This window comes from Aulonocara stuartgranti (genome assembly GCF_965226115.1).
Source record: "Aulonocara stuartgranti genome assembly, chromosome: 5".
Classification (NCBI taxonomy): domain Eukaryota; kingdom Metazoa; phylum Chordata; class Actinopteri; order Cichliformes; family Cichlidae; genus Aulonocara; species Aulonocara stuartgranti.
The window spans coordinates 16,427,080-16,449,178 of record NC_138943.1 but is presented as its reverse complement, the minus strand read 5'-3'; the positions used below and the strand labels follow the sequence as shown (position 1 = coordinate 16,449,178).

The following is a 22,099-nucleotide window of genomic DNA, read 5'->3' as shown; positions in this document are numbered from 1 at the left end:
AAAGAGATAGTCCGAGTGTTGTTTTGCTGTCAGTGCAGGAGGGAGAATATCCCGCTTAGACGCAGTCCTCTACAAAGTCTCTAAAAGCACTCGCACCGTGAAAGTAATCATATCTATCTCACCTCAGGGTGTGTTTTTTTGTTTTGTTTTTGCTTTTAATGGCTCATTTTGTTTCAGACTCTAAATGTGGAAACGTCACACTCGAAATTTAGACGCACTTGAGGGCAGCATTACAAGTGACCGCAGGGCGCAGAAAGTAGTAAAGCATCCAGCTGTGAGGAGAGCACAAAAAATAAAGCAAAAATACAAACACACTAACAAAAAACAACAGCAACAAAAAAAGCTATTTCTGGAATTATTCAGCGCACATCTGTTGGGGGGAATATTTAGCATTTATACCCCCATTCCCTTCTCTTATGCGAACATTATAATAATTTCACCTTGAAGGACGCGCAAAGGCGACTGAAGCCAAATGTTTACCGCGACAGTTTACCACCTGTGCACCGTCAACTGTTCAATGAGAGTCAGTAATTTACCCCCAAAAAATATTTTTCCCTATTTTTTTTTCTTTCAATGGCTATTACTTCACTTAAGATTGTATTTCAGAGTTCCGATAATCCTCTTTATGCAACAATAAACCCTCGTGAGTGCAACAGTTAGGCTCACACTGAAGTATCGTTCCAAATGTCGCCCTCTTTATAATAACCATGACGTGACGATCTGATGCGAAGACTGTGTGTAGCCCGAAGTGCTGTTTAGTCAGTCAGGCTCCCAGAAATGATTCCTGTGTGATGCATCAACCAGATCATGTCTTTAAAATCTCCGGGGCTCTGTTAATTCGATGGCCAAGGTGACTTTCAAAAAAAAAAAAAAATCAGTTATCTTTTATTCTACTGTGGATTGACTTAAAACTACAATTTACCGGATCACTGATTTGATTGTTTTAGCTCTGTAAGTGATGCAGTTAATTTATCTTACACCCGAGTTACTTTGCAAACAAAACCCTGAAATTCAGTTTATTATGACTTTTAAGCAACCCTAATTTCCATCTCCCCCCGTTTAAAGACACGTTTATTTTCCAAAACTACGTTTTCTTTAACTATACACTATTGTTCCTTTTTAATAGAGAAACTGTGTCATTATTTCTTACTTTCCCAGTGTCCTTGTTTAAGCAGATAAAGAGAAGCTAAATATTCTGTAGGGCTGGTTATATATGCAGTCTGTCATCTCTTGAGATTTCTAAACTGGGTTTTGGGTCACCCACATCACTGTGGTATTTGCCAGAATTTGACAGTTAATTGAAGTGTATTGGGAGCAATGGTGGCAGTTTATTTGATGTATATTGCTGACACACACAGACACACAAACACGCCCATGCACGGGTCAGAGCTTCTCCGTGTTCGAGGTCTAGCTGAAGAAATGCACGTATAAGGATGCTCGCTTCGTTTTCACAGCAGTCTCCAGAAAGTGTGCGTTTTCTACAGCTTGCCATCTACCAGTATGGTCTGCATAGTACTAAATATTACACTGAAGTGTTGTTTATGCTTATAATTTAGTGTGTATGTAGGTGTCTGTGGTAGACTGAGAGGTAGCTGCAGGGAAGTTATTTCCTCATTTAAAAAAAAAAAAAAAAGTTGATAACTGGAATCTAAAAGTCAAAATATCATCAGCACTTTGCACCAGATGATATGACCACACACAAAAATAGCCCACCTTCTGCCCTAATAGATAGATGAGAGTGGCACTTCGAATGATGAGATCCATTGCGGCCGAATGAGCGTAGTGACAGTATGGGTCTGACTCACACAGGTCTTCCATCCAAACTCATTTCATCACACTTTCTGCTTTTCCATAATGTTTGGCTAACATAAATCATAAAACAACTAAGACGAATCAAAACACAAGAAGGCAAATGGCAAAGTTGTACTGCTGCTTTGGACTACAGAGAGCCAGAGAGCACCAGTCGGCTTTCATGTAGTGCATTATGACAACTTTTGTCAATTGAAGAGAGATCACAGCTTTCATAATGCAGAAGGTCTCCGAGCACTCACTGAGCATTAGGCCACAGTAATGCATATAATTTACCAAACAACAGCGTCCTGCTATCTCTGCAGCTGCTATTGAATGAACATACTTCATACTGCAAGATATTTTTTGCCACGCAGTCTCCAACTTCTTGCTTTGTGCTTTAAAACATTGTTATTCCAGCTTTATTTGACCTGGTGCGATGCAAGTCGTGTAGTCTGTTCACACACAGAATATAAATATGGCACAGATGTTATATTAAGTGCTAAATGTATTCAACTTAGACTGAAACCAGGCCTTTGTGCATCAGTGCACGTGTGTATAAATGACCTATAGATACTTTTATCACAATATGAGACACAATAATGTTAGAGATTACACAATGAAAAGGTAAATGAAAATATTAAGTTACTGCCAAACTGTAATATAAGATCTATCTATCTATCTATCTATCTATCTATCTATCTATCTATCTATCTATCTATCTATCTATCTATCTATCTATCTATCTATCTATCTATCTATCTATCTATCTATCTATCTATCTATCTATCTATCTATCATGTTGTGTGTAGTATCCAGACTAAAGGGGTTGCGTAAGAAGTCTGCCTGGCTCGGGGACAGAGGTATTGTCCCTCACTGTTAGTATCACTGTGTCCTGCTCAGCTCTGTTCTCACTGTAAACTTGTTTTCATTTCATATTGAATGACCTTTTTATAGTCACAGCTTCCCCCCCTTCTCTGCTCCTTTTAGAGGCCCTCTTGCTCTCCTTTAATCACGGTCCCTATAAACACAGGGAACTTGCTCACTCGCTGGCGTGTTTGCTCTGCTGTTACTCGCTTGATGAAGCCCGCTCTGGCTTGGTGATTATGGCGGGCGCTGTCACTACTTGGCAGATTTGTGCAATTTAATAAATCTGTCTCCCCTCTTGTCTTCAGAGCAAATCTGACATTTAAAGATGACATTTGTCTCCGTCATCATATTAAAAGACAAACGGCTGTGTTGTTGATGCTAGTGATTAGCTATCTGCAGGCTGCTGAAAGGAAAAAGGTTGGCATGGAATCAGCGGTTGGCTAGCAAACACATGACATAATTTATTCATCTGATTGCTGAAAGATGAGCTTTCATAATAGGTTTTTTTTTTGTTCTCCTTTTTTTCTGTGAAAATTTCTTCTTGGCTTTTCACATGAGTTGTTCAGCATGAATCTTGGTTGGCAGGTTGGCCCCTGCTGCTTCTCTAAAGTGATCTGGTAAAAATCTTCATCCATTAAGTCATTTGTTGCTTGCTGAGAGATATACAGTGATGAGCTCCAGTCGTTTGATCTCTTAATTCCAAACTTGGCTCCGTCTAACGGAGATCAGCTCCTGCTTAGGCTGCACTTCTGTCAGACCTGAGCAGTTTTATTGTAGAACCGCTGATCCCAGCCGAGCGTAGACAGGCACGTACGCTGCCGGTCCTGGACGGAACACATACATGCAAGATGTGATGGGGAGAGAAGATGCTGATGACCAACCCAGACATTAACTGGAGATAGGATAGTGATACTTCCAGACAGGCATCCCAAAAGGGGCAGAGTGTGGCAGTTTTCCAGCAGAAAGAGAGCCACACACTGCCGCCGTCTTGCAAATGCACTCACTTATACGCAGTGGTAGAGAAATGAAAGTTTTCGTGATGATGTTGAAATGATAATGTTGAAAATGTCTTAACTTTACTTTTGCAGAATGATTCACTGGGCTGGACGCATTGAGAAGGAGCTGGAAAAGGTTCTGCAGCACGTCACCGGAGCTCAGCAGATGAGATCGGTAAGTTGACGTCACGCCTGCAAGTGACGCCCCGCATTTTCCTGCATTATTAATCAGTATGATTGCACTCCTCTTCAAGGTCCAGCGTGAGGGTGTGGATATCTTTAAGGTACTGTGTTGACTTGAGTGATGAAGTGAGATAATATAGAAGCAGTGATCTTCTATATTAGTGTGACATAACTTCACGAGTGGAGATGACTGCCTTTTTTCCAAATCATCTTTTGCTGTCAAGAATTTTCCTTTGGCCGGATCCCCCTTAACTTCTAGTAACCTCTAGATTGATTGCTCATTTAATTTGAAATAAGCATTTAAAAAATCGAGACACACATTAGGCATGATTATGGTGTTGGATATTTAAGTGTCTATTTAAGTGTTTCCTTCTGGTTTTTTGCACCATGTGTCTGTCCTGTGATAGGCAGATGGTTTAGCATAGTGTGACTGACACAGTTTCATCATATTTGTGCTGCGTGCGCGTGTTGGCCACGTTTCCAGAGTTTGTCATTCACCCTGAAATAAATGCTTCATTATTGCTGTGTAGATGAAAATGATTCATCCAGCCAGTACGGAGCCTGTGGCTTTAATTCCAGCAGCAACAGTGGTTAGTGCGATAGCAATGTTGATCTGCAGGGCCCACGATCCCTTTATAGGAAGTCTGGTTCAGCTCTCTGTTAAAAAGGTCCTAGCCTCTGATCCTATGAGTCTTACCCAGTACGTAACGCAGAGTTCAGATGAAGCCGATGTGGGTGAGGGGGCTCGCCCAGTCCTGACTGCCTCGAAATCATCCCAATGTCTTCCCTTTATTCATCTGGTAAATTTTATGAAATCATACATTTTTAAAGTCAGACATTCAGAGATCAGAGCGTCCGCTGTGGCACGTCATTCCTCACACACCCTCATATTTCTTAAGGCCGTTTCTACACAGGCTTTCAGTTAGGCCTGCCCTTAGAATGGTTGCTGTATTTTCACATTATTATATTGGTTAACTTAAACATAATTATACCTGTCTGGTTATATTCTTATCAGTATTTAGCATAGTGAACTATCAGCAAAATTACATATGAATCATATTTCTGTGTCTATAAATCACATAAAAACCTGGATGATGAGTATTTTACTTGTGGTTGGAGCTGAGCTGAGAGATCTCAGGCTCCATGACAGCTGTTAGTATAGTGGCGACACTGATGGATCCCAGAGAGGAGGAAGTAAGCTGACAGAAATCGCGCTGCTGTAAAGGGTAATGACCATTAGTGGATATCAGGCGTGCACTCAGACAGCATGATAGAGACAGGTTGATTTTTAGCACTCATCCAGTGTAAACAAAACACAGAGAGAGTGTTTACCTGCTAAAATATTTGCCTTTTGCTTTTTTGTTGCTCCCACTGGGTAGTGTGGATATCTACACAGGCAGTAGACTTTAAAAATAAGGCGACTCATTGTTTGAAAGTCAAAGTATCTGAAAAATGTATTCTATCTCAAGAATATTGTCATTTTTAAAACATTATTGATTTAAATGTGGTGTAGATGGGGATAAACTGGGTGGAGAAAGGCTTTTTCAGCTAAAGAGTTTGAAGAGTTTTCTCAACGTATAAAGTTGCCGATCACCCTTTAACTGATCTAAAAGGTTAATAAACTACTAAAGTACTACCCTCTTTTTAAAAAAAACAAAAAACAACTCAGCTTGTGCATTTTGGTGATAATTTGCTGCCAATTTTGATCTCAAGTTGGCCGGGTCTGTAAATCCACTGAAAAGTAACCAATAAAAACCCTCCACATTTCCCCACTTTCTTGTAGTGTAAAGACAGAAAACATTCACATTTAGTGCAGTTCAGCTGTAGCAATAAGTCACTTTTCTTCACATTCACATGTCTGCTGTCATTGAAAAGAAATGCTGCTGCCATAAATCACACAAACACGTTTGTTACTTCATGGGTAATGTCTCTGTCAGGAGGAAGGCTGTAAAACGGACAATTTGTTTTATCCCATGGCTCGGGTTTAACTAGCAGTTTGGACGGCTGTCACGACCCGATCACTTCCGTCAATAATGACCTGCAACACAATGTTCCTGATGCAATATCCCCCTTAGATTTGTTGGCTTATGTTACAATTTTTTATGTTTTGTTTTGGATTTCTGATTATTGTTAAATTACTCCATTCTTTTCTTCACTAAATGTTGGAAATGGCCAAAAAAGGCTGTCATATTACTACTCATTATAAAACTCATTCAGCATGTATAGCTGAATGAACCTGAACTTAATGATTCCTAAAGCTGCAAAGTGGTGTTGACATGACGTTAAATGCTCAGTAGGATTTAAGTTCTGTGGATTTAAACTAATTTTCACTGGCGGTGACTCGAGTTTATTCTGTGGACCAAACCCAGTGAAGCCACTCTCTTCTGAAAACGCTGCGTCTGCCTGGCGATGGTTTGCGTGGGGTGCCCATATGGCTGTGTGTGCATGTGTATGCGGTGGCCTGACTGTGTGCACAGGCCGGGTGCGAAAGAACATTTATCATTGCCCCAAACAGGAGTCGTCACAGGGTGTGCTAAATGGCCCAGCATGCCTAGAAAAGCCATTTTCTAAATGGATGCCTCTCTCTATACGTGTGTCTGATAGAAATCTTCCCAGGGCTATGCCGGCTGGTAACAAGATTGCCTCCCTCTGCGCCCCCTTCCTCTTCATGCGCAGTTTATTCTCAGAGACAAAAAATGTAAAGTGTGTGCAAATTATTTTTGAGTTTGTCTTACATGGGGAGAGACAAGGGAACTAAGTTGAATGTAATGTGGCATGCTCAGTTGGTCTCGGTCGAGATTTTATTTTCTCTGACAAGCGAGGTAGTGGGTGAAAGAGAGAGAAAGGCCAAGACAGTCCGAAGTCGCACAAGTAAATAAGGAAAAAACAACAAAAAAACATGCTCCGCTCAAGCATTGCCCCGTACGCTATATGAAGCTAATATTTCTTTGTTATTGACCTATTGCTTTGTTGAATTTGGATATGAAAATTTTCACTAAAATTTTGGCAAACAGATTAAATGGACATGTTGGGTCAATTATCCATCTGGATCAAACTGGGTTTGTCCCCCAGAGGTTTTCCTTCTTTAATGTTCGAAGATTGATGAATATTATGTATCATAGGCACTGGGGAGCTTCCACGATCGCAGTACTGAGCTTAGATGCTGAAAAGGCGTTTGACCAGGTCGAGTGGGCCTATATGCTTTGGGTACTGGAGAAGTTTGGTTTAGGCGAACAGTTTATATCATATGATATATAGGCATCCTTCTTCTTCCATTCTTACTAACCAAGATAGATCAGCGCCTTTTTTTTTTTACACCGCGGGACATGACAAGGCTGCCCTTTGAACCCTTTGCTTTTCACTATTTCTATTGAACCTCTTGCAGTAGCCATTAGGAATGAGCCCTCTATTGACCCTGTCCGATTGGGGAATATCAAGCACTACATTTCTTTATATGCGGATGATGTTGTTTTGTTCTTGTCAAATCCTGAGCGATCTGTTCCTGTACTTTTAGATGTGGTGAGGTCGTTTGGGGAAATCTCAGGTTATACAATTAATTGGCAGAAGAGTGAGTTTGTGGCTTTAACTGCAAACTTGGATGTTGATTTTTTTTTTTTTTAAATTTTGCCTTTTAAAATTACAGACAGATTGAAATACTTAGGTGTTATTTTGCCTAAGGATCCTAAATTGATCTTCAAGTTGAATTATCTTGAACAAGTTGAAAAATTGAAAAAGGACATTGAGAAATGGAGGGCTCTCCCTATTTCCATGGTAGGTCGCATTAATGTAATTAAAATGGTTTCCCTTCCTAAATTTTTATATTTATTTTTAAACTTACCTATTTTTTTGAATAAGCAATTTTTTTTAAAGTGATCGACTCAGTAGTATTACCATTTGCTTGGGGCTTTAAAACTCACAGGATATCAAAAGTTCATCTATGTAAGTCTAAACTTAAGGGTGGATTTGCTCTGCCATTGTTTCAGTTTTATTATTGGGCTGCAAATGCTAGAACTCTTGCTTACTGGCAGGAAGGGTACAAAAAGGTCATGTCTGCCGATACCCACCTTGGGTGGTCATAGAGAGTGGTGGGGTTGAGAATAGTTCCCTCCCTGCTCTTCTTTTTTCGTCCTCTAATCCGCGAACCAAGGTCAATAATTTTACAGTTTTGAACTGCGTTAAAATCTTTAGTCAGATCAAAAAAGGTTGTGCTCTACCAGACACTTCGATCCACACTCCAATACTGTATATTGTAATCATGCATTTCCACCCTCATGTTTAGATCCCTCTTTTGAGGTCTGGACACAGAAAGGTATTATTACTCTCAAAGACTTATATATATTGACAGGCAGTTTGCATCATTTACTCAGTTGCAAAACAAGTTCTCTCTCCCTGCATCACATTTTTTTCATTATTTACAGATAAGAAACTGTTCGTCAGAGTATTCTTAATTTTCTATCTCTTCCGGAAGAGGGGTCAATTTTTACACTCCTTCTGAGTTCCCCGGATTCTAAAAAATTGGTTGTTGGTTTTGTGAAAGCTTTTTCTGAGTATTTCAATTTTAAATCTGACTTTTTGAAGATGGCATGGGAGGAGGAGCTTGGTTTGCAAATAGGAGATGAGGTGTGGGAGAGGAGTCTGTGTAGGATCCATTCTTGCTCTATAAATGCAAGGCATCAGTTAATTCAATTCAAAGTGCTTCACAGACTTCATTATACAAAAACTAAACTGCACAGGATTTTTCCTTCTATTAGTCCGATATGTGATCGTTGTAAACTTGGAGAAGGCTCTCTCACTCATTTATTTTGGACTTGTCCCAAATTGCATAACTATTGGTTGGACATTTTTAAATTATTTTCTGATATATATAATTGCACAGAGCCAGACCCAATAATTGCATTGTTTGGATCTTCCTCTTCCCTTTTACACCTCAGGTCTGCTGCACAAACTACAGTTTTGTTCAGAATGGTAATTGCTGAGAAAATTATCTTGACTCTCTGGAAGTCGGATATTGTACCTCAATTCAAAATCAGGCGATCGTGGCTCAAGAGTTGGGAGTTCGCCTTGTAATCGGAAGGTTGCCGGTTCGAGCCCCGGCTTAGACAGCCTCGGTCATTGTGTCCTTGTGCAAGACACTTCACCTGTTTGCCTACTAGTGGTGGTCAGAGGTGGCGCCAGTGTCCGGCAGCCTCGCCTCTGTCCGTCCGCCCCAGGGTGGCTGTGGCTACAATGTAGCTTGCCACCAGTGTGTGGATGACTGGATGTGTAAAGCGCTTTGGGGTCCTTAGGGACTAGTAAAGCGTATGGAGAGAACTAGGTACACATTAGCGGACAAACTTAGTAATTTCTTTGATGTGGGGCAGCCATTTTTAGACCATGTATTAAAACAAAGTCCTGTTTGATCGATCACCAATAACTTAGCCTACCACCTTAGCGTTTTATTTCTGTTTATTGCCAGTGTTGAAGTAGTATTTTTGTCTTTGCAGTGTAATCTTTTGTCTTATTTGTGTTTTTTAGCCCTTGCTGTTGTGTTGTCTGTTGTTGTTTTTTTGTGTCCCTTTTTTTGTGTCCCTTTTTTTCCTTATATCAAAAAATCTCATTAAACATACTTAAAAAAAAAACATGCTCCGAATTGGTTGACTTTTAAAGCAGCTCACAGATGTGCGTCTCTGTTCCAAATGTTCAGGTCCCTCTGAAGATAAATAAGAAGATTCAAGCTCTTCAAATGTTTAATAAAATCACGCTCTAATATATTTGGCCCAGGTTTGGTCAAGATGTTCTTCTCGCCCAGGGGAGTGAAAGAAAGCTAGAGGGTGAGTGCACTGGAGGAGTTGGAAGTTTCAAATGGAAGAGCGCAGATAGACAAGGAGAGTGGGCGGCTTTCAGAGCGGAGGAGGGTTTTTTAGAGAGAAAAGGAATGAAGGATGGCTTGACAATTGAGATTGATGTTCAGGCGATTTTGTGTGTATATTTAGTGTCAAACTACTTGAGATGGATGAAATGATAGAGGGAAAGGACGAGAATTGGTAAATTTAAATATGAGCAGACAGATGCTGTTTATAGTCCTTATCCTCCTCATTATCCTCCGTGCCGCTGCTTTTGATGTGTTACAGTACGTGGTGATGATGAGAGGCGGTGGTGGACACTGGCATTGTTTTCTTATCCTCGGGCTTATTCAAAGCAGTTTTAATAGGGAACACATGAGCAGCGCGCCCACGCCCACATACTGTCGTTACAGATGGTTAATCAGAGATACAGACTTGCAAAAATTCCATTAATCCAATAATAATAATTATTTAGATATTTGAAGATTTATTGGAGTTATTTTTGAAAGCAAAAATAAAAACGAGTTACTGGTTAAAAGCCCATCAAGTGAGAAGATTTAATATTTTGGCTGCATGCTGGGGGGTTGCTCAGACAAAATAAAACAATACACTGAAGATTTAATGGCGAATCAAATATATGACTGATTGATTATTTGTTATGTTTATAGATTGAACAAAATGATAGAACAGGATTGGTCCATATTGACATAACTGCATCACACAGTTCCTGTATCCCAAAGGTCCTCTCTTGAATTGAGACCTAGTGACCACGGAAGCTGTTTGAGTGCAGCGAACTCATTGCCATGTTCAAAAAACCAGTTTGAGAAGATCTGAGGTTTGATTTGAGCGTATTCATTCAGAGAACTGCCGCTCACTGGATATTTTATCTTTTTCAGCCCATTCTCTGTAAACCCTACAAATGGTTATGAGGAAAAAAGTCCCAGTGCATGAACGATTTCTGAAATACTCATACCAGCCTGTCGGACATCAACAACCATGGCATGGTGAAAATGACTAAAATAAAAGCCTTTCTTCCCCATTCTGATGCTCATTTTGAACTTCATCTTGCTCATGTCTACATGCCCGAATGCACTGAATTGTTGTCATTGTGATTAGATATCTGCCTTAAAAAGCCGCTGAACAGGTGTACCTAACTTGACTTTCCTCTCCCATCACTAAAGGTCGATATATCTACGTGGATTTAACCACAGCAGCTACACAATAGCCCCCTCTATGATTCCGAATGGCTAATTGCTTGCCCTCCTGCAGCCCTCGTTGGACTGATTGCTTTGTTTAAACTAAAAAAAACTGCGGTTTCATGTCGCAATTCAAGATAAACCAATCAGCTGGATGGAGTGGACAGACTCAAAGATATGGTCCCAAGCAAGAAAAAGCTGCCAATCAGTAATCAGTGACTGCAGAAGGACTTGGTTTGATTGGTGTGTTCTGCGGGAATGCCTTCGAGACATGACCACTACAAGTAACCCCCTCTGCAGGGCATACCTACTTAAGAGGAAAGTCCCACTATAAGTAACATCCACTACACGAGACTGCATTTGTGTGTTGGTTAAGGCTAGGGTCGCAATTGGAAAATAACAACTTATAGGTATGCTTGGGTGATTCACACACCTCCAGCTACAACTTATATCGCTACATGCTCCACACTTTGGCGACTTTCAATGAGCCCTAAGTGTTCTTATTCCATATCTGAGGCTCTGAATGGTGTTAGGGAGACTTCTGTTTTAGGCTGAGTGTCTTTACTCTAGCCTGACTGAGCCCTGAATGTCTCGACCAGCTCTGCAGAGTCACAGAGGACAGGGTGTACAACATTTGGATAAATCTAGTGCAACTTGTCAGAACCTGGCCCCAGTGAAAGATATGATAGGCCTTGCCTATCACAGTGCATCGTGAAGTTCTTCTTTCTATTCAGTCTGCCACCTGCCTTCTTTGTGCCTTTTCTCAAAGTGTGCTGCCACTCTGATATTTACAGCGGCTGCTTAAAACATAGTTTAGCCAAAACTGGCCCCTAATTTTCCTCACCAGCAGCTCCTTCAATCTCACAATATCATTGTCAGCCATAACACGATATGCCAGCAGCAAATAAAGCTTTAAAGCAACCAGCAACAGACAATTGCACGATACAGTAGTCACCTAAATGAAATTACCACTAAAACACACCCCTGTGCTCTACTGCACACAGTTGTGTTGGTGGAGATTTACAACAAATGATAGCAAAATTGGCAACAGCGCACAATAACACAGATGAAAGCATAACTGGTTATGGGACACCTGTGCATTAACTACATTAGTCATGTCTGCACTTATGCCTTATAAAGAAAAACACAAGCGTGACACTCAGATACCTCACGTGGCTAGCATTAGCACTAGCAGGTGTGCTCACAGAGTGCTTTTAAAGAATCTGACATTTCTGTGCTCGTACTCCATTTCATCTGAGTCACCGTCTCTCTTCTGTGTAGATTTTTGCAGTTGGAGGCACGTAGGGAGATTTTTTTAGCTTCAATATGTTCACTAAGAGTTAAAAAGAATTACTGTTTGGGCAGCAGAGCTAACTAAGACTGATTCAGCCACAGCTAGTAGGTGACGGGATGTAAACAGAGGGTTTATGGAGATGAACAGGAAATGAAACAACGTGCTACATTACAAATTTTCTGTTTAATTTTTTGGGGGGGCCATTTCTTTCATTTTTTGTTTTTTTTGTAAAATACTGAAAAATATTCCAAACCCTTTGGATTCAGATACTCATTTATAGGAATCTGAGACATGTTTGAGCAAAATCTTTGGGGTAACTATGCAGCAACTTACTTCTGGTCTGCAACAAGGCAGAGTACACTAGGTCTAACTAGACACTGGTTGTGTAATTATAAGCACAGACTTTATAATACATATATGTGTATATATTATCTTGTATTTATAAATTTCATGGCTGCAGAAAGAGAGGGTGCTATCCTTGTTGCAAAAGGCACATTAAATATCACAGCAACCTCTGCCAAATGGAAAAGAAATACATAGATGACTAAATAAACGTGTTAAAACACTTTCAGTAATAAAATTGCCTTTAATTTGCCTTAAAAATAAATGGCAAGCATCATTGCAAAATAACATTGCATAGCATAGTCACCAGTAGCTAGACATCGCACGTTTTTCTAAGTAAGCTATCAGGTCAGTTATCATAATAGCACAGTAAGATTATTTTCTTTTAAAGTTTTTGATAACCAGCTTATAAAAAACGCAGCAGCTTTAAGAAGCTCAATGCAGCTGTTCACAGAGGCTGAAAACTTTTGCAGTTGTCCCACTATCGTCTGAGTGATAGTTCCTCGAAACATGGTTACACTCTACCACAAACCAAAGAGACTCACATACTGCCACTGATGAATGTCCTTACACACATTTTGAACATGTTGGACATGTTGGAAATTTATCGCCTAAACGTCTGAGTGCAAAGTGACATTTGGGGTGTTACAACCGTGCCTGCAGATGAAGATAATGCTTTGGCTTAAGGCGAGGTGCTGCCGAGCAGTTTAACATTATCATTAAGCTGCAAAAAGGGCATTTGACTTTTTTGTTGCCCAAATTGGACTTTTGGGTCTGGTAAAATATTGTGCATATTTGGATGTGTTCTAGTCTGCTGTGCATAAATAGGCTTATTGTATGTTATCGGCGGCTGTGTCTAAAGGAAGCCTGCAGTTCAGTGCTGCCGTACTTTTTTTCATTATGAATTTGCTCACCTGTGTGTGACCAACCTAGGCACCCTCTCATATAGCAGAAGTTTAATTACTCATATTTGTGCTATTAAAATATTGTGCTTGTTTCAATGATCTTTTTCCCTTCTCTTCGGCCAAGTATTGCATGCTTATTCTGGCCAGTTGTGTGCAGCATGCTTTGGTAGTCCCAAGACTGGTTTACTTTGATTTATTCTCCAGTTAATTAAAAAAAAAAAAAAAAAAAGCTCGAGCTGCTCCCTTAATCACAAGGGGCGGCCACAGTGGGAGCGCTGCATGTTTGATTTGGTTTTTTTTATGCTAGATGCCCTTCCTGATGCAACCCCATAGAGATTTGTGTCCATGACTACTAAAGAAAACTAAGTAAACTTTGAGGGCTTTCCTACAGCTCTGGTCCTTTTTATGTAAAATTTTAATCTCTCAAGTACATCCTGACCATGCAGCAAATGAATGCACGGCTGTTAAAACTACAGTATTTCCCACTGACTTTTAGTGGAGTACTTCAGTACATGTAATTAAGTATATTCATGAACTTTTATAAACGTGCAAAAATCACACACATGCCCATCGTGTCAGAGCAGTTTCCACAAATTCAGTTTAGAAAAAAAAAAAAATAATTTTAATGACAAGATAATAATCAGCATGAATGATTTAGACTTATACATATCAGTTTATAACGCTGCACTCTGAGGATCTGACAGCTCGCCTCCACGCCCTGTCTGCCTGCCATTTACTGCTCTTTGCTGGGAACCTGATAGCAGCATCAAGATCAATATACCCACATGTTAACGTAGGGTGGAAGGACTTAATGCCAATTAATGGACATGTGATTCAATCAGTTTTCATTCAAGTTCTGTTTTGTTTTTGTTTTTGTGCTCTCTTTCTTTCCTTTCCCTCATTCTCACTCTGTTTGTATCTTTGTGCCGGATGGTCAACACTGTATCAGTCGGCACCACCGACCACATGCTGGTAGCAAGTTTATCTCAGTGCAGCACAGACCTTCTCGCCTCTAGTGCTGCCAGTGCACACACGCACACAGTCATGAGCGTGCACGTGTGCACCGGCAGCGCTAAAGCCGTCTTTTCTTTATGTTGTTGACATTGCTGATGAGCTTCTGGTTCAATTTGGTCAGTTCGATTTGGTTTTGTTATATGCAGGCCATCTCTGCTCTTCAGGACTGTTTTGAGAGCACTGACTGGAACATGTTTAGAGAGGCTGCAACTTACGGCGACTTCACTGACTTGGAGGAGTACACATCATCAGTGTCCAGCTATATTAACAAGTGCACCGATGACGTCACTGTCTCCAAGATCATCATCTCACGACCCAACCAGAAACCGTGGATTACTGCGGAAGTGCGTGCACTTCTAAGGACCCGAGACTCTGCCTTCAAAGAGGGAGATAAGGTGGCGCTTAGAAGAGCGAGGGCTGAACTTTCTCGGGCCATCAGAGAGGCGAAGCGCGCACACGCCCAGAGAATCCACAACCACTTTAAGGACAGCGGCGACACACGACGCATGTGGCAGGGCTTACAAGCCATCGCTAACTACAGGACGACACCACCTGCCTGTGACAGTGACAGCTCCCTCCCAGATGTGCTTAACAACTTCTATGCTCGGTTCGACAGGCAGAACGACGTGGCGGCGAGGAAGACCACCCCTCCTCCGAACGACCAGGTCCTGTGTCTCACTACAGCTGAGGTGAGGAAAACTCTACGCAGAGTCAATCCACGTAAAGCTGCTGGACCAGACAACATCCCAGGCAGAGTGCTCAGAGAATGTGCTGATCAGCTGGCAAATGTTCTCACCGACATCTTCAACATCTCTCTGAGCAGTGCCGTTGTCCCCACGTGCTTCAAGGCCACCACCATCGTCCCCGTGCCCAAGAAGTCTTCTGTGTCCTGTCTCAATGACTACCGCCCTATCGCACTTACACCCACCATCATGAAGTGCTTCGAACGGCTCGTCATGAGACACATCAAGACCCTGCTGCCCCCCTCACTGGACCCAATGCAATTTGCATACCGCCATAACCGCTCAACGGACGACGCCATCTCCACTGCACTCCATCTTGCCCTGACACACTTGGACAAGAAGGACTCACACGTCCGAATGCTGTACATAGATTTCAGCTCAGCATTTAACACGATCATCCCCCAACAACTGATCGGAAAGCTGAGCCTGTTAGGCCTGAACACCTCCCTCTGCAACTGGATCCTGGACTTTCTGACCGGAAGGCCTCAGTCAGTACGGATCGGGAACTGCACCTCTAGCACCACCACACTGAGCACTGGGGCCCCACAAGGCTGTGTGCTCAGTCCTCTGCTGTTCACACTGCTGACTCATGACTGTGTAGCAACACACAGTTCAAATCACATCATTAAATTCGCTGATGACACGACCGTGGTGGGTCTCATTAGCAAGAACGACGAGTCAGCGTACAGAGAGGAAGTGCAGAGACTAACGGACTGGTGTAAGGACAACAACCTGTCTCTGAATGTTGACAAGACAAAAGAGATGGTTGTTGACTTTAGGAGGACACGAGGCGACCACTCACCGCTGAGCATCAACGGCTCCTCTGTGGAGATCGTTGACAGCACCAAATTCCTGGGTGTACACCTGGAGAAGGACCTCGGCTGGTCCCTCAACACCAGCTCCCTGCACAAGAAAGCCCAACAGCGTCTCTTCTTTCTGAGAAGACTGAGAAAGGCCCGGCTTCCACCACCGATCCTGACCACCTTCTATAGAGGAACTATTGAGAGCATCCTGAGCGGCTGCATCACTGTCTGGTTTGGGAGCTGTGCCATATCAGACCGCAAGACCCTACAGCGGATAGTGGGAACAGCAGAGAAGATCATCGGGGTCTCTCTACCCTCTATTGAGGACATCTACACCACACGCTGCATTCGCAAAGCCACCAGCATTGTGGCTGATCGGACACACCCCTCTCACACACTCTTTACACTCCTGCCATCTGGAAAAAGGTACCGAAGCATTCGGGCACGCACATCCAGACTGTGCAACAGCTTTTTTCCACAAGCCATCCGTCTCCTCAGCAAAAAGGGACTGACTGATAAACACGCATACACACACATACACTAACATTATCACTCAGCTTAACTCAAATACCTCAAAACATTGAGACTGGACTGACTAACCAACACAAAGCGCAAACACACTGACCTACACCACCAAACCATCGCACACACCAACCTGTAAATGCTCTTTTGCACAATATTATTACTAGATATATTATATATTATTATTTTTTTTGCACTAACTTGTCTTGTAGCACCTTGGTTCCTGGAGGAACGTTGTTTTGCCTCACTGTGTATTTTTAAACTGTATATGGTTGAAGTGACAATAAAGTTGAACTTGAACTTGAACTTGAATGCAATTTCAAATGTCTTTTCTACTTCTCTAAACCTTCTCTCTTCCTCCACTCCAAAAAAAAGAGACGGTTACTCACAGCCGAGACAACCAGCTTGGACAAACAGATATCTCTCTAAAGTGCACTGGTGGATTTACTCAGTATTGCTGACTACAGAAATTTCCAATAATCTGTCTGAAATGCGGAATCCTATGCTAGACATCTCCTGTGCTCTCACACCACACCTCCTTTTTTCCTATAGCTGATGTCAGCTTCAACCCCCCCCCCCCACACACACACACACCTCACACCTCAGTCCCTCTGCAGGCTCATCCGTCAGTAGATGATTATGTGAGGGCTGATCAATCCCATTCATTCTGTGATTTAATGGCTTCCTTGGACTACACATGGCTTACAGAAGAGTTAAAGGTCCCTCCTCTCAATGCGAGCAGTTACCTTTAAAGGAATGAGAGATGGAGCGTGCTCAGGCCTCCTCTGTCTGTTCTCCTTCTGCCCTTCCCCCTCTATCTTCTGGCCTGGACCTTACACAACAGCTACTTGTTATCTAGTTGTGTGAAACATCAGAGGCTATTTCTGAACAACAGTTGACTCTCTGGCTCTCGTATTCTTTACCCGTGGCTTGTGTTTGGCTTGAGTATCCCTGAGTCATTGCGTAGCTCACGTCAGTGTACACCATAGTTTATTCTGTCCGTTAAAATGGGTGATTAATTCACTGCAGCTTTTTAAAAAACATTTTACATCAGCAGCAAAAGCTGTGGACAAATAGAGGCTTTCTCTGCATTTTTGTGGCACCAAATTTGCAGTTGATTATTATGTACGCTCAAAGTGTTTGATACTTTCCTCTTGGACCGTAATTAAAACTAAACATGCTAAACAAGTTATGGTAGGGCAAAAACAGTTAAGTAACTGTGCTAAAAAAAAATAAAATTACGCTTAGGTTGTAAGGAATATAATGCAATCATGACTTTTTCCCACTTTATAATTGAACAAATGTTTAATATTATGTATGTAGAACTTCTAAATCAGATAAGCGAACAGAGACATGCATCACTAAGTGGTTTCGGGTGTGCTGGTTTAGATAGAAGCAGAATAATATTGTAAAATAAAATAATTTAAGCTTACGTCCAAAAACACTGAATGAACTGAACATTATGAAGGTGTTTGCATTAAAAATGCATTTTAGCCTGTTGCTTTTGAATTTTCTTGTTGCGAGAAATACGAGGTAAACACTAGAAACGCCATTTGTGTAACGGAATAATGTAATAGTAATGTAACAGGGTTTTTTCTGTAGTATCCTTCTGTATTGATGCAACTACAATGTCAATGGAATAGAAATGTCAAATCAATGAGGGTCTGCAGTTTGTTTGTTTTTTACACAGTGCTAAATTAAGATTGAGCGTGGCATAATGGGGCCATTTCGTTAGGCACTAGAGCACCGAGGTTAAGTACGGCTAATTGTGATGCATTGATACAGTAATAAATTATGCACCATTGTTTGTCTACATTTCTATCCAGTTGCGCTTTTGCCGAGGATGTACTGTTTAAACCTGGACGAATCCCCATCGAGATGTCTCATTAGCCGTCCCAGTGGTGTCCGAAGGGTTGTGAAAACGTAGAGTCTGCTAGCAAACGACTTTTTATTCTGCTTGCCTCTCTGTTTGTGTGCTTTCTCTGACAGCTACTGTGTATTTACCATGGGAAAAATAAAAAATAAAACCATGAGAAAATAACTGGACATTAGAGGCACATAAAACCAGAAGTCGGTTAAATGTTATGCAGTGTGAGGGAGCTGGTCAGCACCATTACTCCCAGCCCCAGCCTCCCCTGAGCTGACAGGAGAACAGAAGGGCATGCAACCACACACTGTTTATTTTTCTGCCTTTTTATTGGTTTTCTGACACCGGGGAAGGTTACAAGGATTCCTCAGCTCCCGAGCTTGATGGCCTGGCACTGGTTGGCGGTGTTTGTATAAATGAAAATACATAGGTATATCTGCAGAGTGCAACCCTGGGATGCATGCTGATATCTCTGGGTTAGCGTTAGGAGCAATTACTAGAAATAGCTTTGCAATAAAAAATATGACAGTTTGGAAAAAGTGGAACCAGATTATGTAGCGCCAGTCCCCCGTCTTCAGTTTCACATGAGGTCTGTTTTTTGTTTTTTTTTAAAATTATGATTAATATTTTCCCCAGCTTGCTAAAAGCTGTTGAAAACCTCCAGTATTTGATCCAGTATGATTTTCTAATGATCGTTATTAAATCTTAACTCTAAAATATTTTATTTTGAAACCGTCAGAAGATTCCTCTACACCCTTGACTTCAAAGAAAAGCCTGTTTTTCCTTCTTGTGATGTAAACGCTGAGTCCTAGGGTAAAGTCATCTGACTGACATCAATAATGCAGGCTTGAAAGACACAGTGCTACATGCTACATCATGAAGCAGCTTACCTTTATTTTACCAGGAAGTGAACGAGATTAAGAGTCTCTGTGTTTTATACGTTTTAGTCTTTGTGCAAACACTTGGAGAACATGCAAATCCACATAGAAAGTCTCTGGATTTGAACTCTGGACCTTGTTGCTGTGTGTACATCCAATGAAATGAATTACTAGGACAGAGTAGGAGAAGCCAGCCGGGGGGAAATGGCTTCTTGAGTGTCAGCATGAAACTAACCAGGATGGTCGCAGTGTCTGATTCTCACTGACATGCACTCTGATACATTAGGGGACTATATTTGTGTAACTAATTGCCTGATGAATTCAAGGAAGACAAAAGGCCGATGCATTCATCCTACTAGAGGCTTTTTGGGGAGAAGAGAAGGCCTTGCACTTGTTTAAAGGAAGACAATATAGCATTATGTGTCAAAATAGGATTAGGGGGTCTGCTAAAGCTCCAGCCCTGTCAAAGGAAGATGCTTTATTTTGCCGATGCTGCAAATCTCTTCCCCTTGTCTCTGTCTCTTGGCATTACTTGCGAAGCGTGTGTTCACATGCTTGTGCGATTTTCATTGGTTCTTCTGTTTGATTGTTCAGGCACCACATGACATGTCTTTGGTGCTATCTGCGCTTGACAGAAAGAAACAACTGGGTACAGTTCCCTGAATGGGTTGCACTGGTAATGTGGAGTGGCGTGATGCCCTAGAAAATTCCAGGTGTGAAGTGCTTTATTCACTCCACTGCAGAGGGAGTGCTTCTGCATGTGTGAAGTGGTAGGTGTGACGCTTATTCTCCATTGTGAGCAAAATATATTTGTGTCTTTTTATGGGTGTTTGCATGTGAGAGAGTTTGGTTGCGCCGAAGTCTCTGAGGTTTTGTCCTCTTCTTCTTCTCTTCCTCCTCCACCTGCCTCGTCTGTGATTGATTGGTCACAGTTCTGAATAACTTTAATTGGCTTGCCTCAGCAGTGGGTGGTTCTCAAACACAGGACTGCTGTGGAAGTCCTAGAAAACTGTTTTAATTTTTGATCATGTAGGCAGTAAGGACTCTCTGCTGCCTTCTGAGAGGGGTCTTCAGAAGTGCTACCTACAGTGTTTTAATTCTGTAAATCATCGTGTCTTCTGCCTTGTTATCTTTCTCTTCAAAAGCTGGAAGTGAAGCTCCCGCTCCCTCCGCAATCTGTCCACCCCCTTATTTGGCTTCGAGCTGGACTCGCTCTCATCTCTGCCTCTGGCCCTTCTCCCAGGGCCCCGTTGTTTGATGGGATTTGCTCCACCAGTACAATTGCTGCTTCAAGCATACACTCGTGTATGTGTACGCATTCATATTCCATATTTACAAAAAACATACAGTATAGCAACCGTGTCTTCTAAAAATTACATTTATGTAATTTGTAAGTGAAAATATGCTTTAAGAGGGAGTGCACGCGCAGCCTTACAATTTTGATGTTGATGTTTAAATATATATGTTTTTGCTATCCAAGTGAAGGTTTGATAGTTGGAGATAGTGAGTAGCTAAATACAGAACCAGCATTACTGATACTTTTAAATTTGAAAGGCAGCTTATGTAGGGGAGAGCAGTATGTCATGATTTATGAGATGAATCAACATTAATTATCAAATTCTGAACACATTTCAATGACCACTAAATGACTTTCCACAGTAATAAGTTAACACAGTAAAACACACCTATGATTTGGCCTCATGCGGAGGACAGAAACAAAATATCGGTCCTATTTGCGCTAGTATTATTCCAGTACCAATAACAGTGCTTGAATTGATACTGTTGATATTTGAATCGATCTGCCCACTTCTAATGGTGAGACGAAAGAAGTGCAATTTCAGCAGTAAATCTCAGTTTTTCTATATAATACAGAAATGCTGATGTAGTAAATGCAAGAAATCTGTCAGCACTTATAAATAAATGTGTAAAATTACAGAAGAAGCTGGTGGCTGACTAGTACTCTTGATGATCCATGTAAAAAATAGAAAGAAAATAGAATAGAAAAAGAAAATTCTATAGCAGATTGTGAAAAAATACATGAACCTTTCTGTGATTTAATTGTTATTGTTTATCTATTACTTAATTACTTTGGTGTAGTATGAATGGCAATAATGGAGGTTTTTGTCAGTAGGAAACACTGTAAAAACATTAAAGTTAAAAATAGTTAAAAGTTACAGTTAAAATTAGGCATTGTGTCAGCCTGATGGGGTCTTTGCTGGGCTAATTCTGGGCATTGGGCATTGTGTTTGTGACACAACCCTACACAACCCTTCTCCATCCTTTTCCAGCCCCCTTGTCTCCTTCACGTAAGTGTCTTGCCACTGTTTTGTAGAGGTGGGAATCACCATACATCCCACGATACGATATTATCACAATACTTAACGCACGATACGATATTATTGCAATTTTTAAAAATATTTTGCGATATTCAGATTCTGTACATAAAGGTAAACTTTATTAATATTCATTTTATCTAATAACAAAGTCTCACACTCAGTCTTTCTCTCATTTCAGTCAGTTTTATTGTTGACAAACTGAACGGTTTGTATTACAGTCTAGTCCAACTTAACTGAATGCAACCATCTGGTACAATTATAGCTATTCTGAACTATGAAATTTGTGAAAACTATGCAGCCCCTTCAGCAACTGAAGAATTTGAAAGTAAATTAAAACAAAATATAATTTTACATTAAATAAAAAAGTTTTAAACTTAATTAAAATACAACATGTCTTAAATGAAAATAAGTAAACTTTTTATGGCAGCAATGAACATGACAAACACATTTGGACAGTGAAGGAATGTCAGGATGTCAGAATGTCAGGATTCTTGCTCAGAAAAAGGAGCTGATCAACATGCTCTGAAGTCAGAGCATGTTC

General features: G+C 41.1%; 1 protein-coding gene across 3 annotated transcripts in view; it reads left to right on the top strand.

Moving 5' to 3' along the window:
- The window catches only part of cacna2d2a (calcium channel, voltage-dependent, alpha 2/delta subunit 2a), a 179,509-nt gene that overhangs the window by 875 nt on the left and 156,535 nt on the right, over positions 1–22,099 (top strand). For 2 of the 3 annotated variants that reach the window (XM_082534147.1, XM_082534145.1), the window contains exons 2-3: positions 3,747–3,828; positions 3,908–3,937. In XM_082534147.1, coding sequence (XP_082390273.1) covers positions 3,747–3,828; positions 3,908–3,937 — 112 coding nt within the window. The remainder of the gene's footprint in view (positions 1–3,746; positions 3,829–3,907; positions 3,938–22,099) is intronic. The other variant, XM_082534146.1, reaches the window with a different exon arrangement.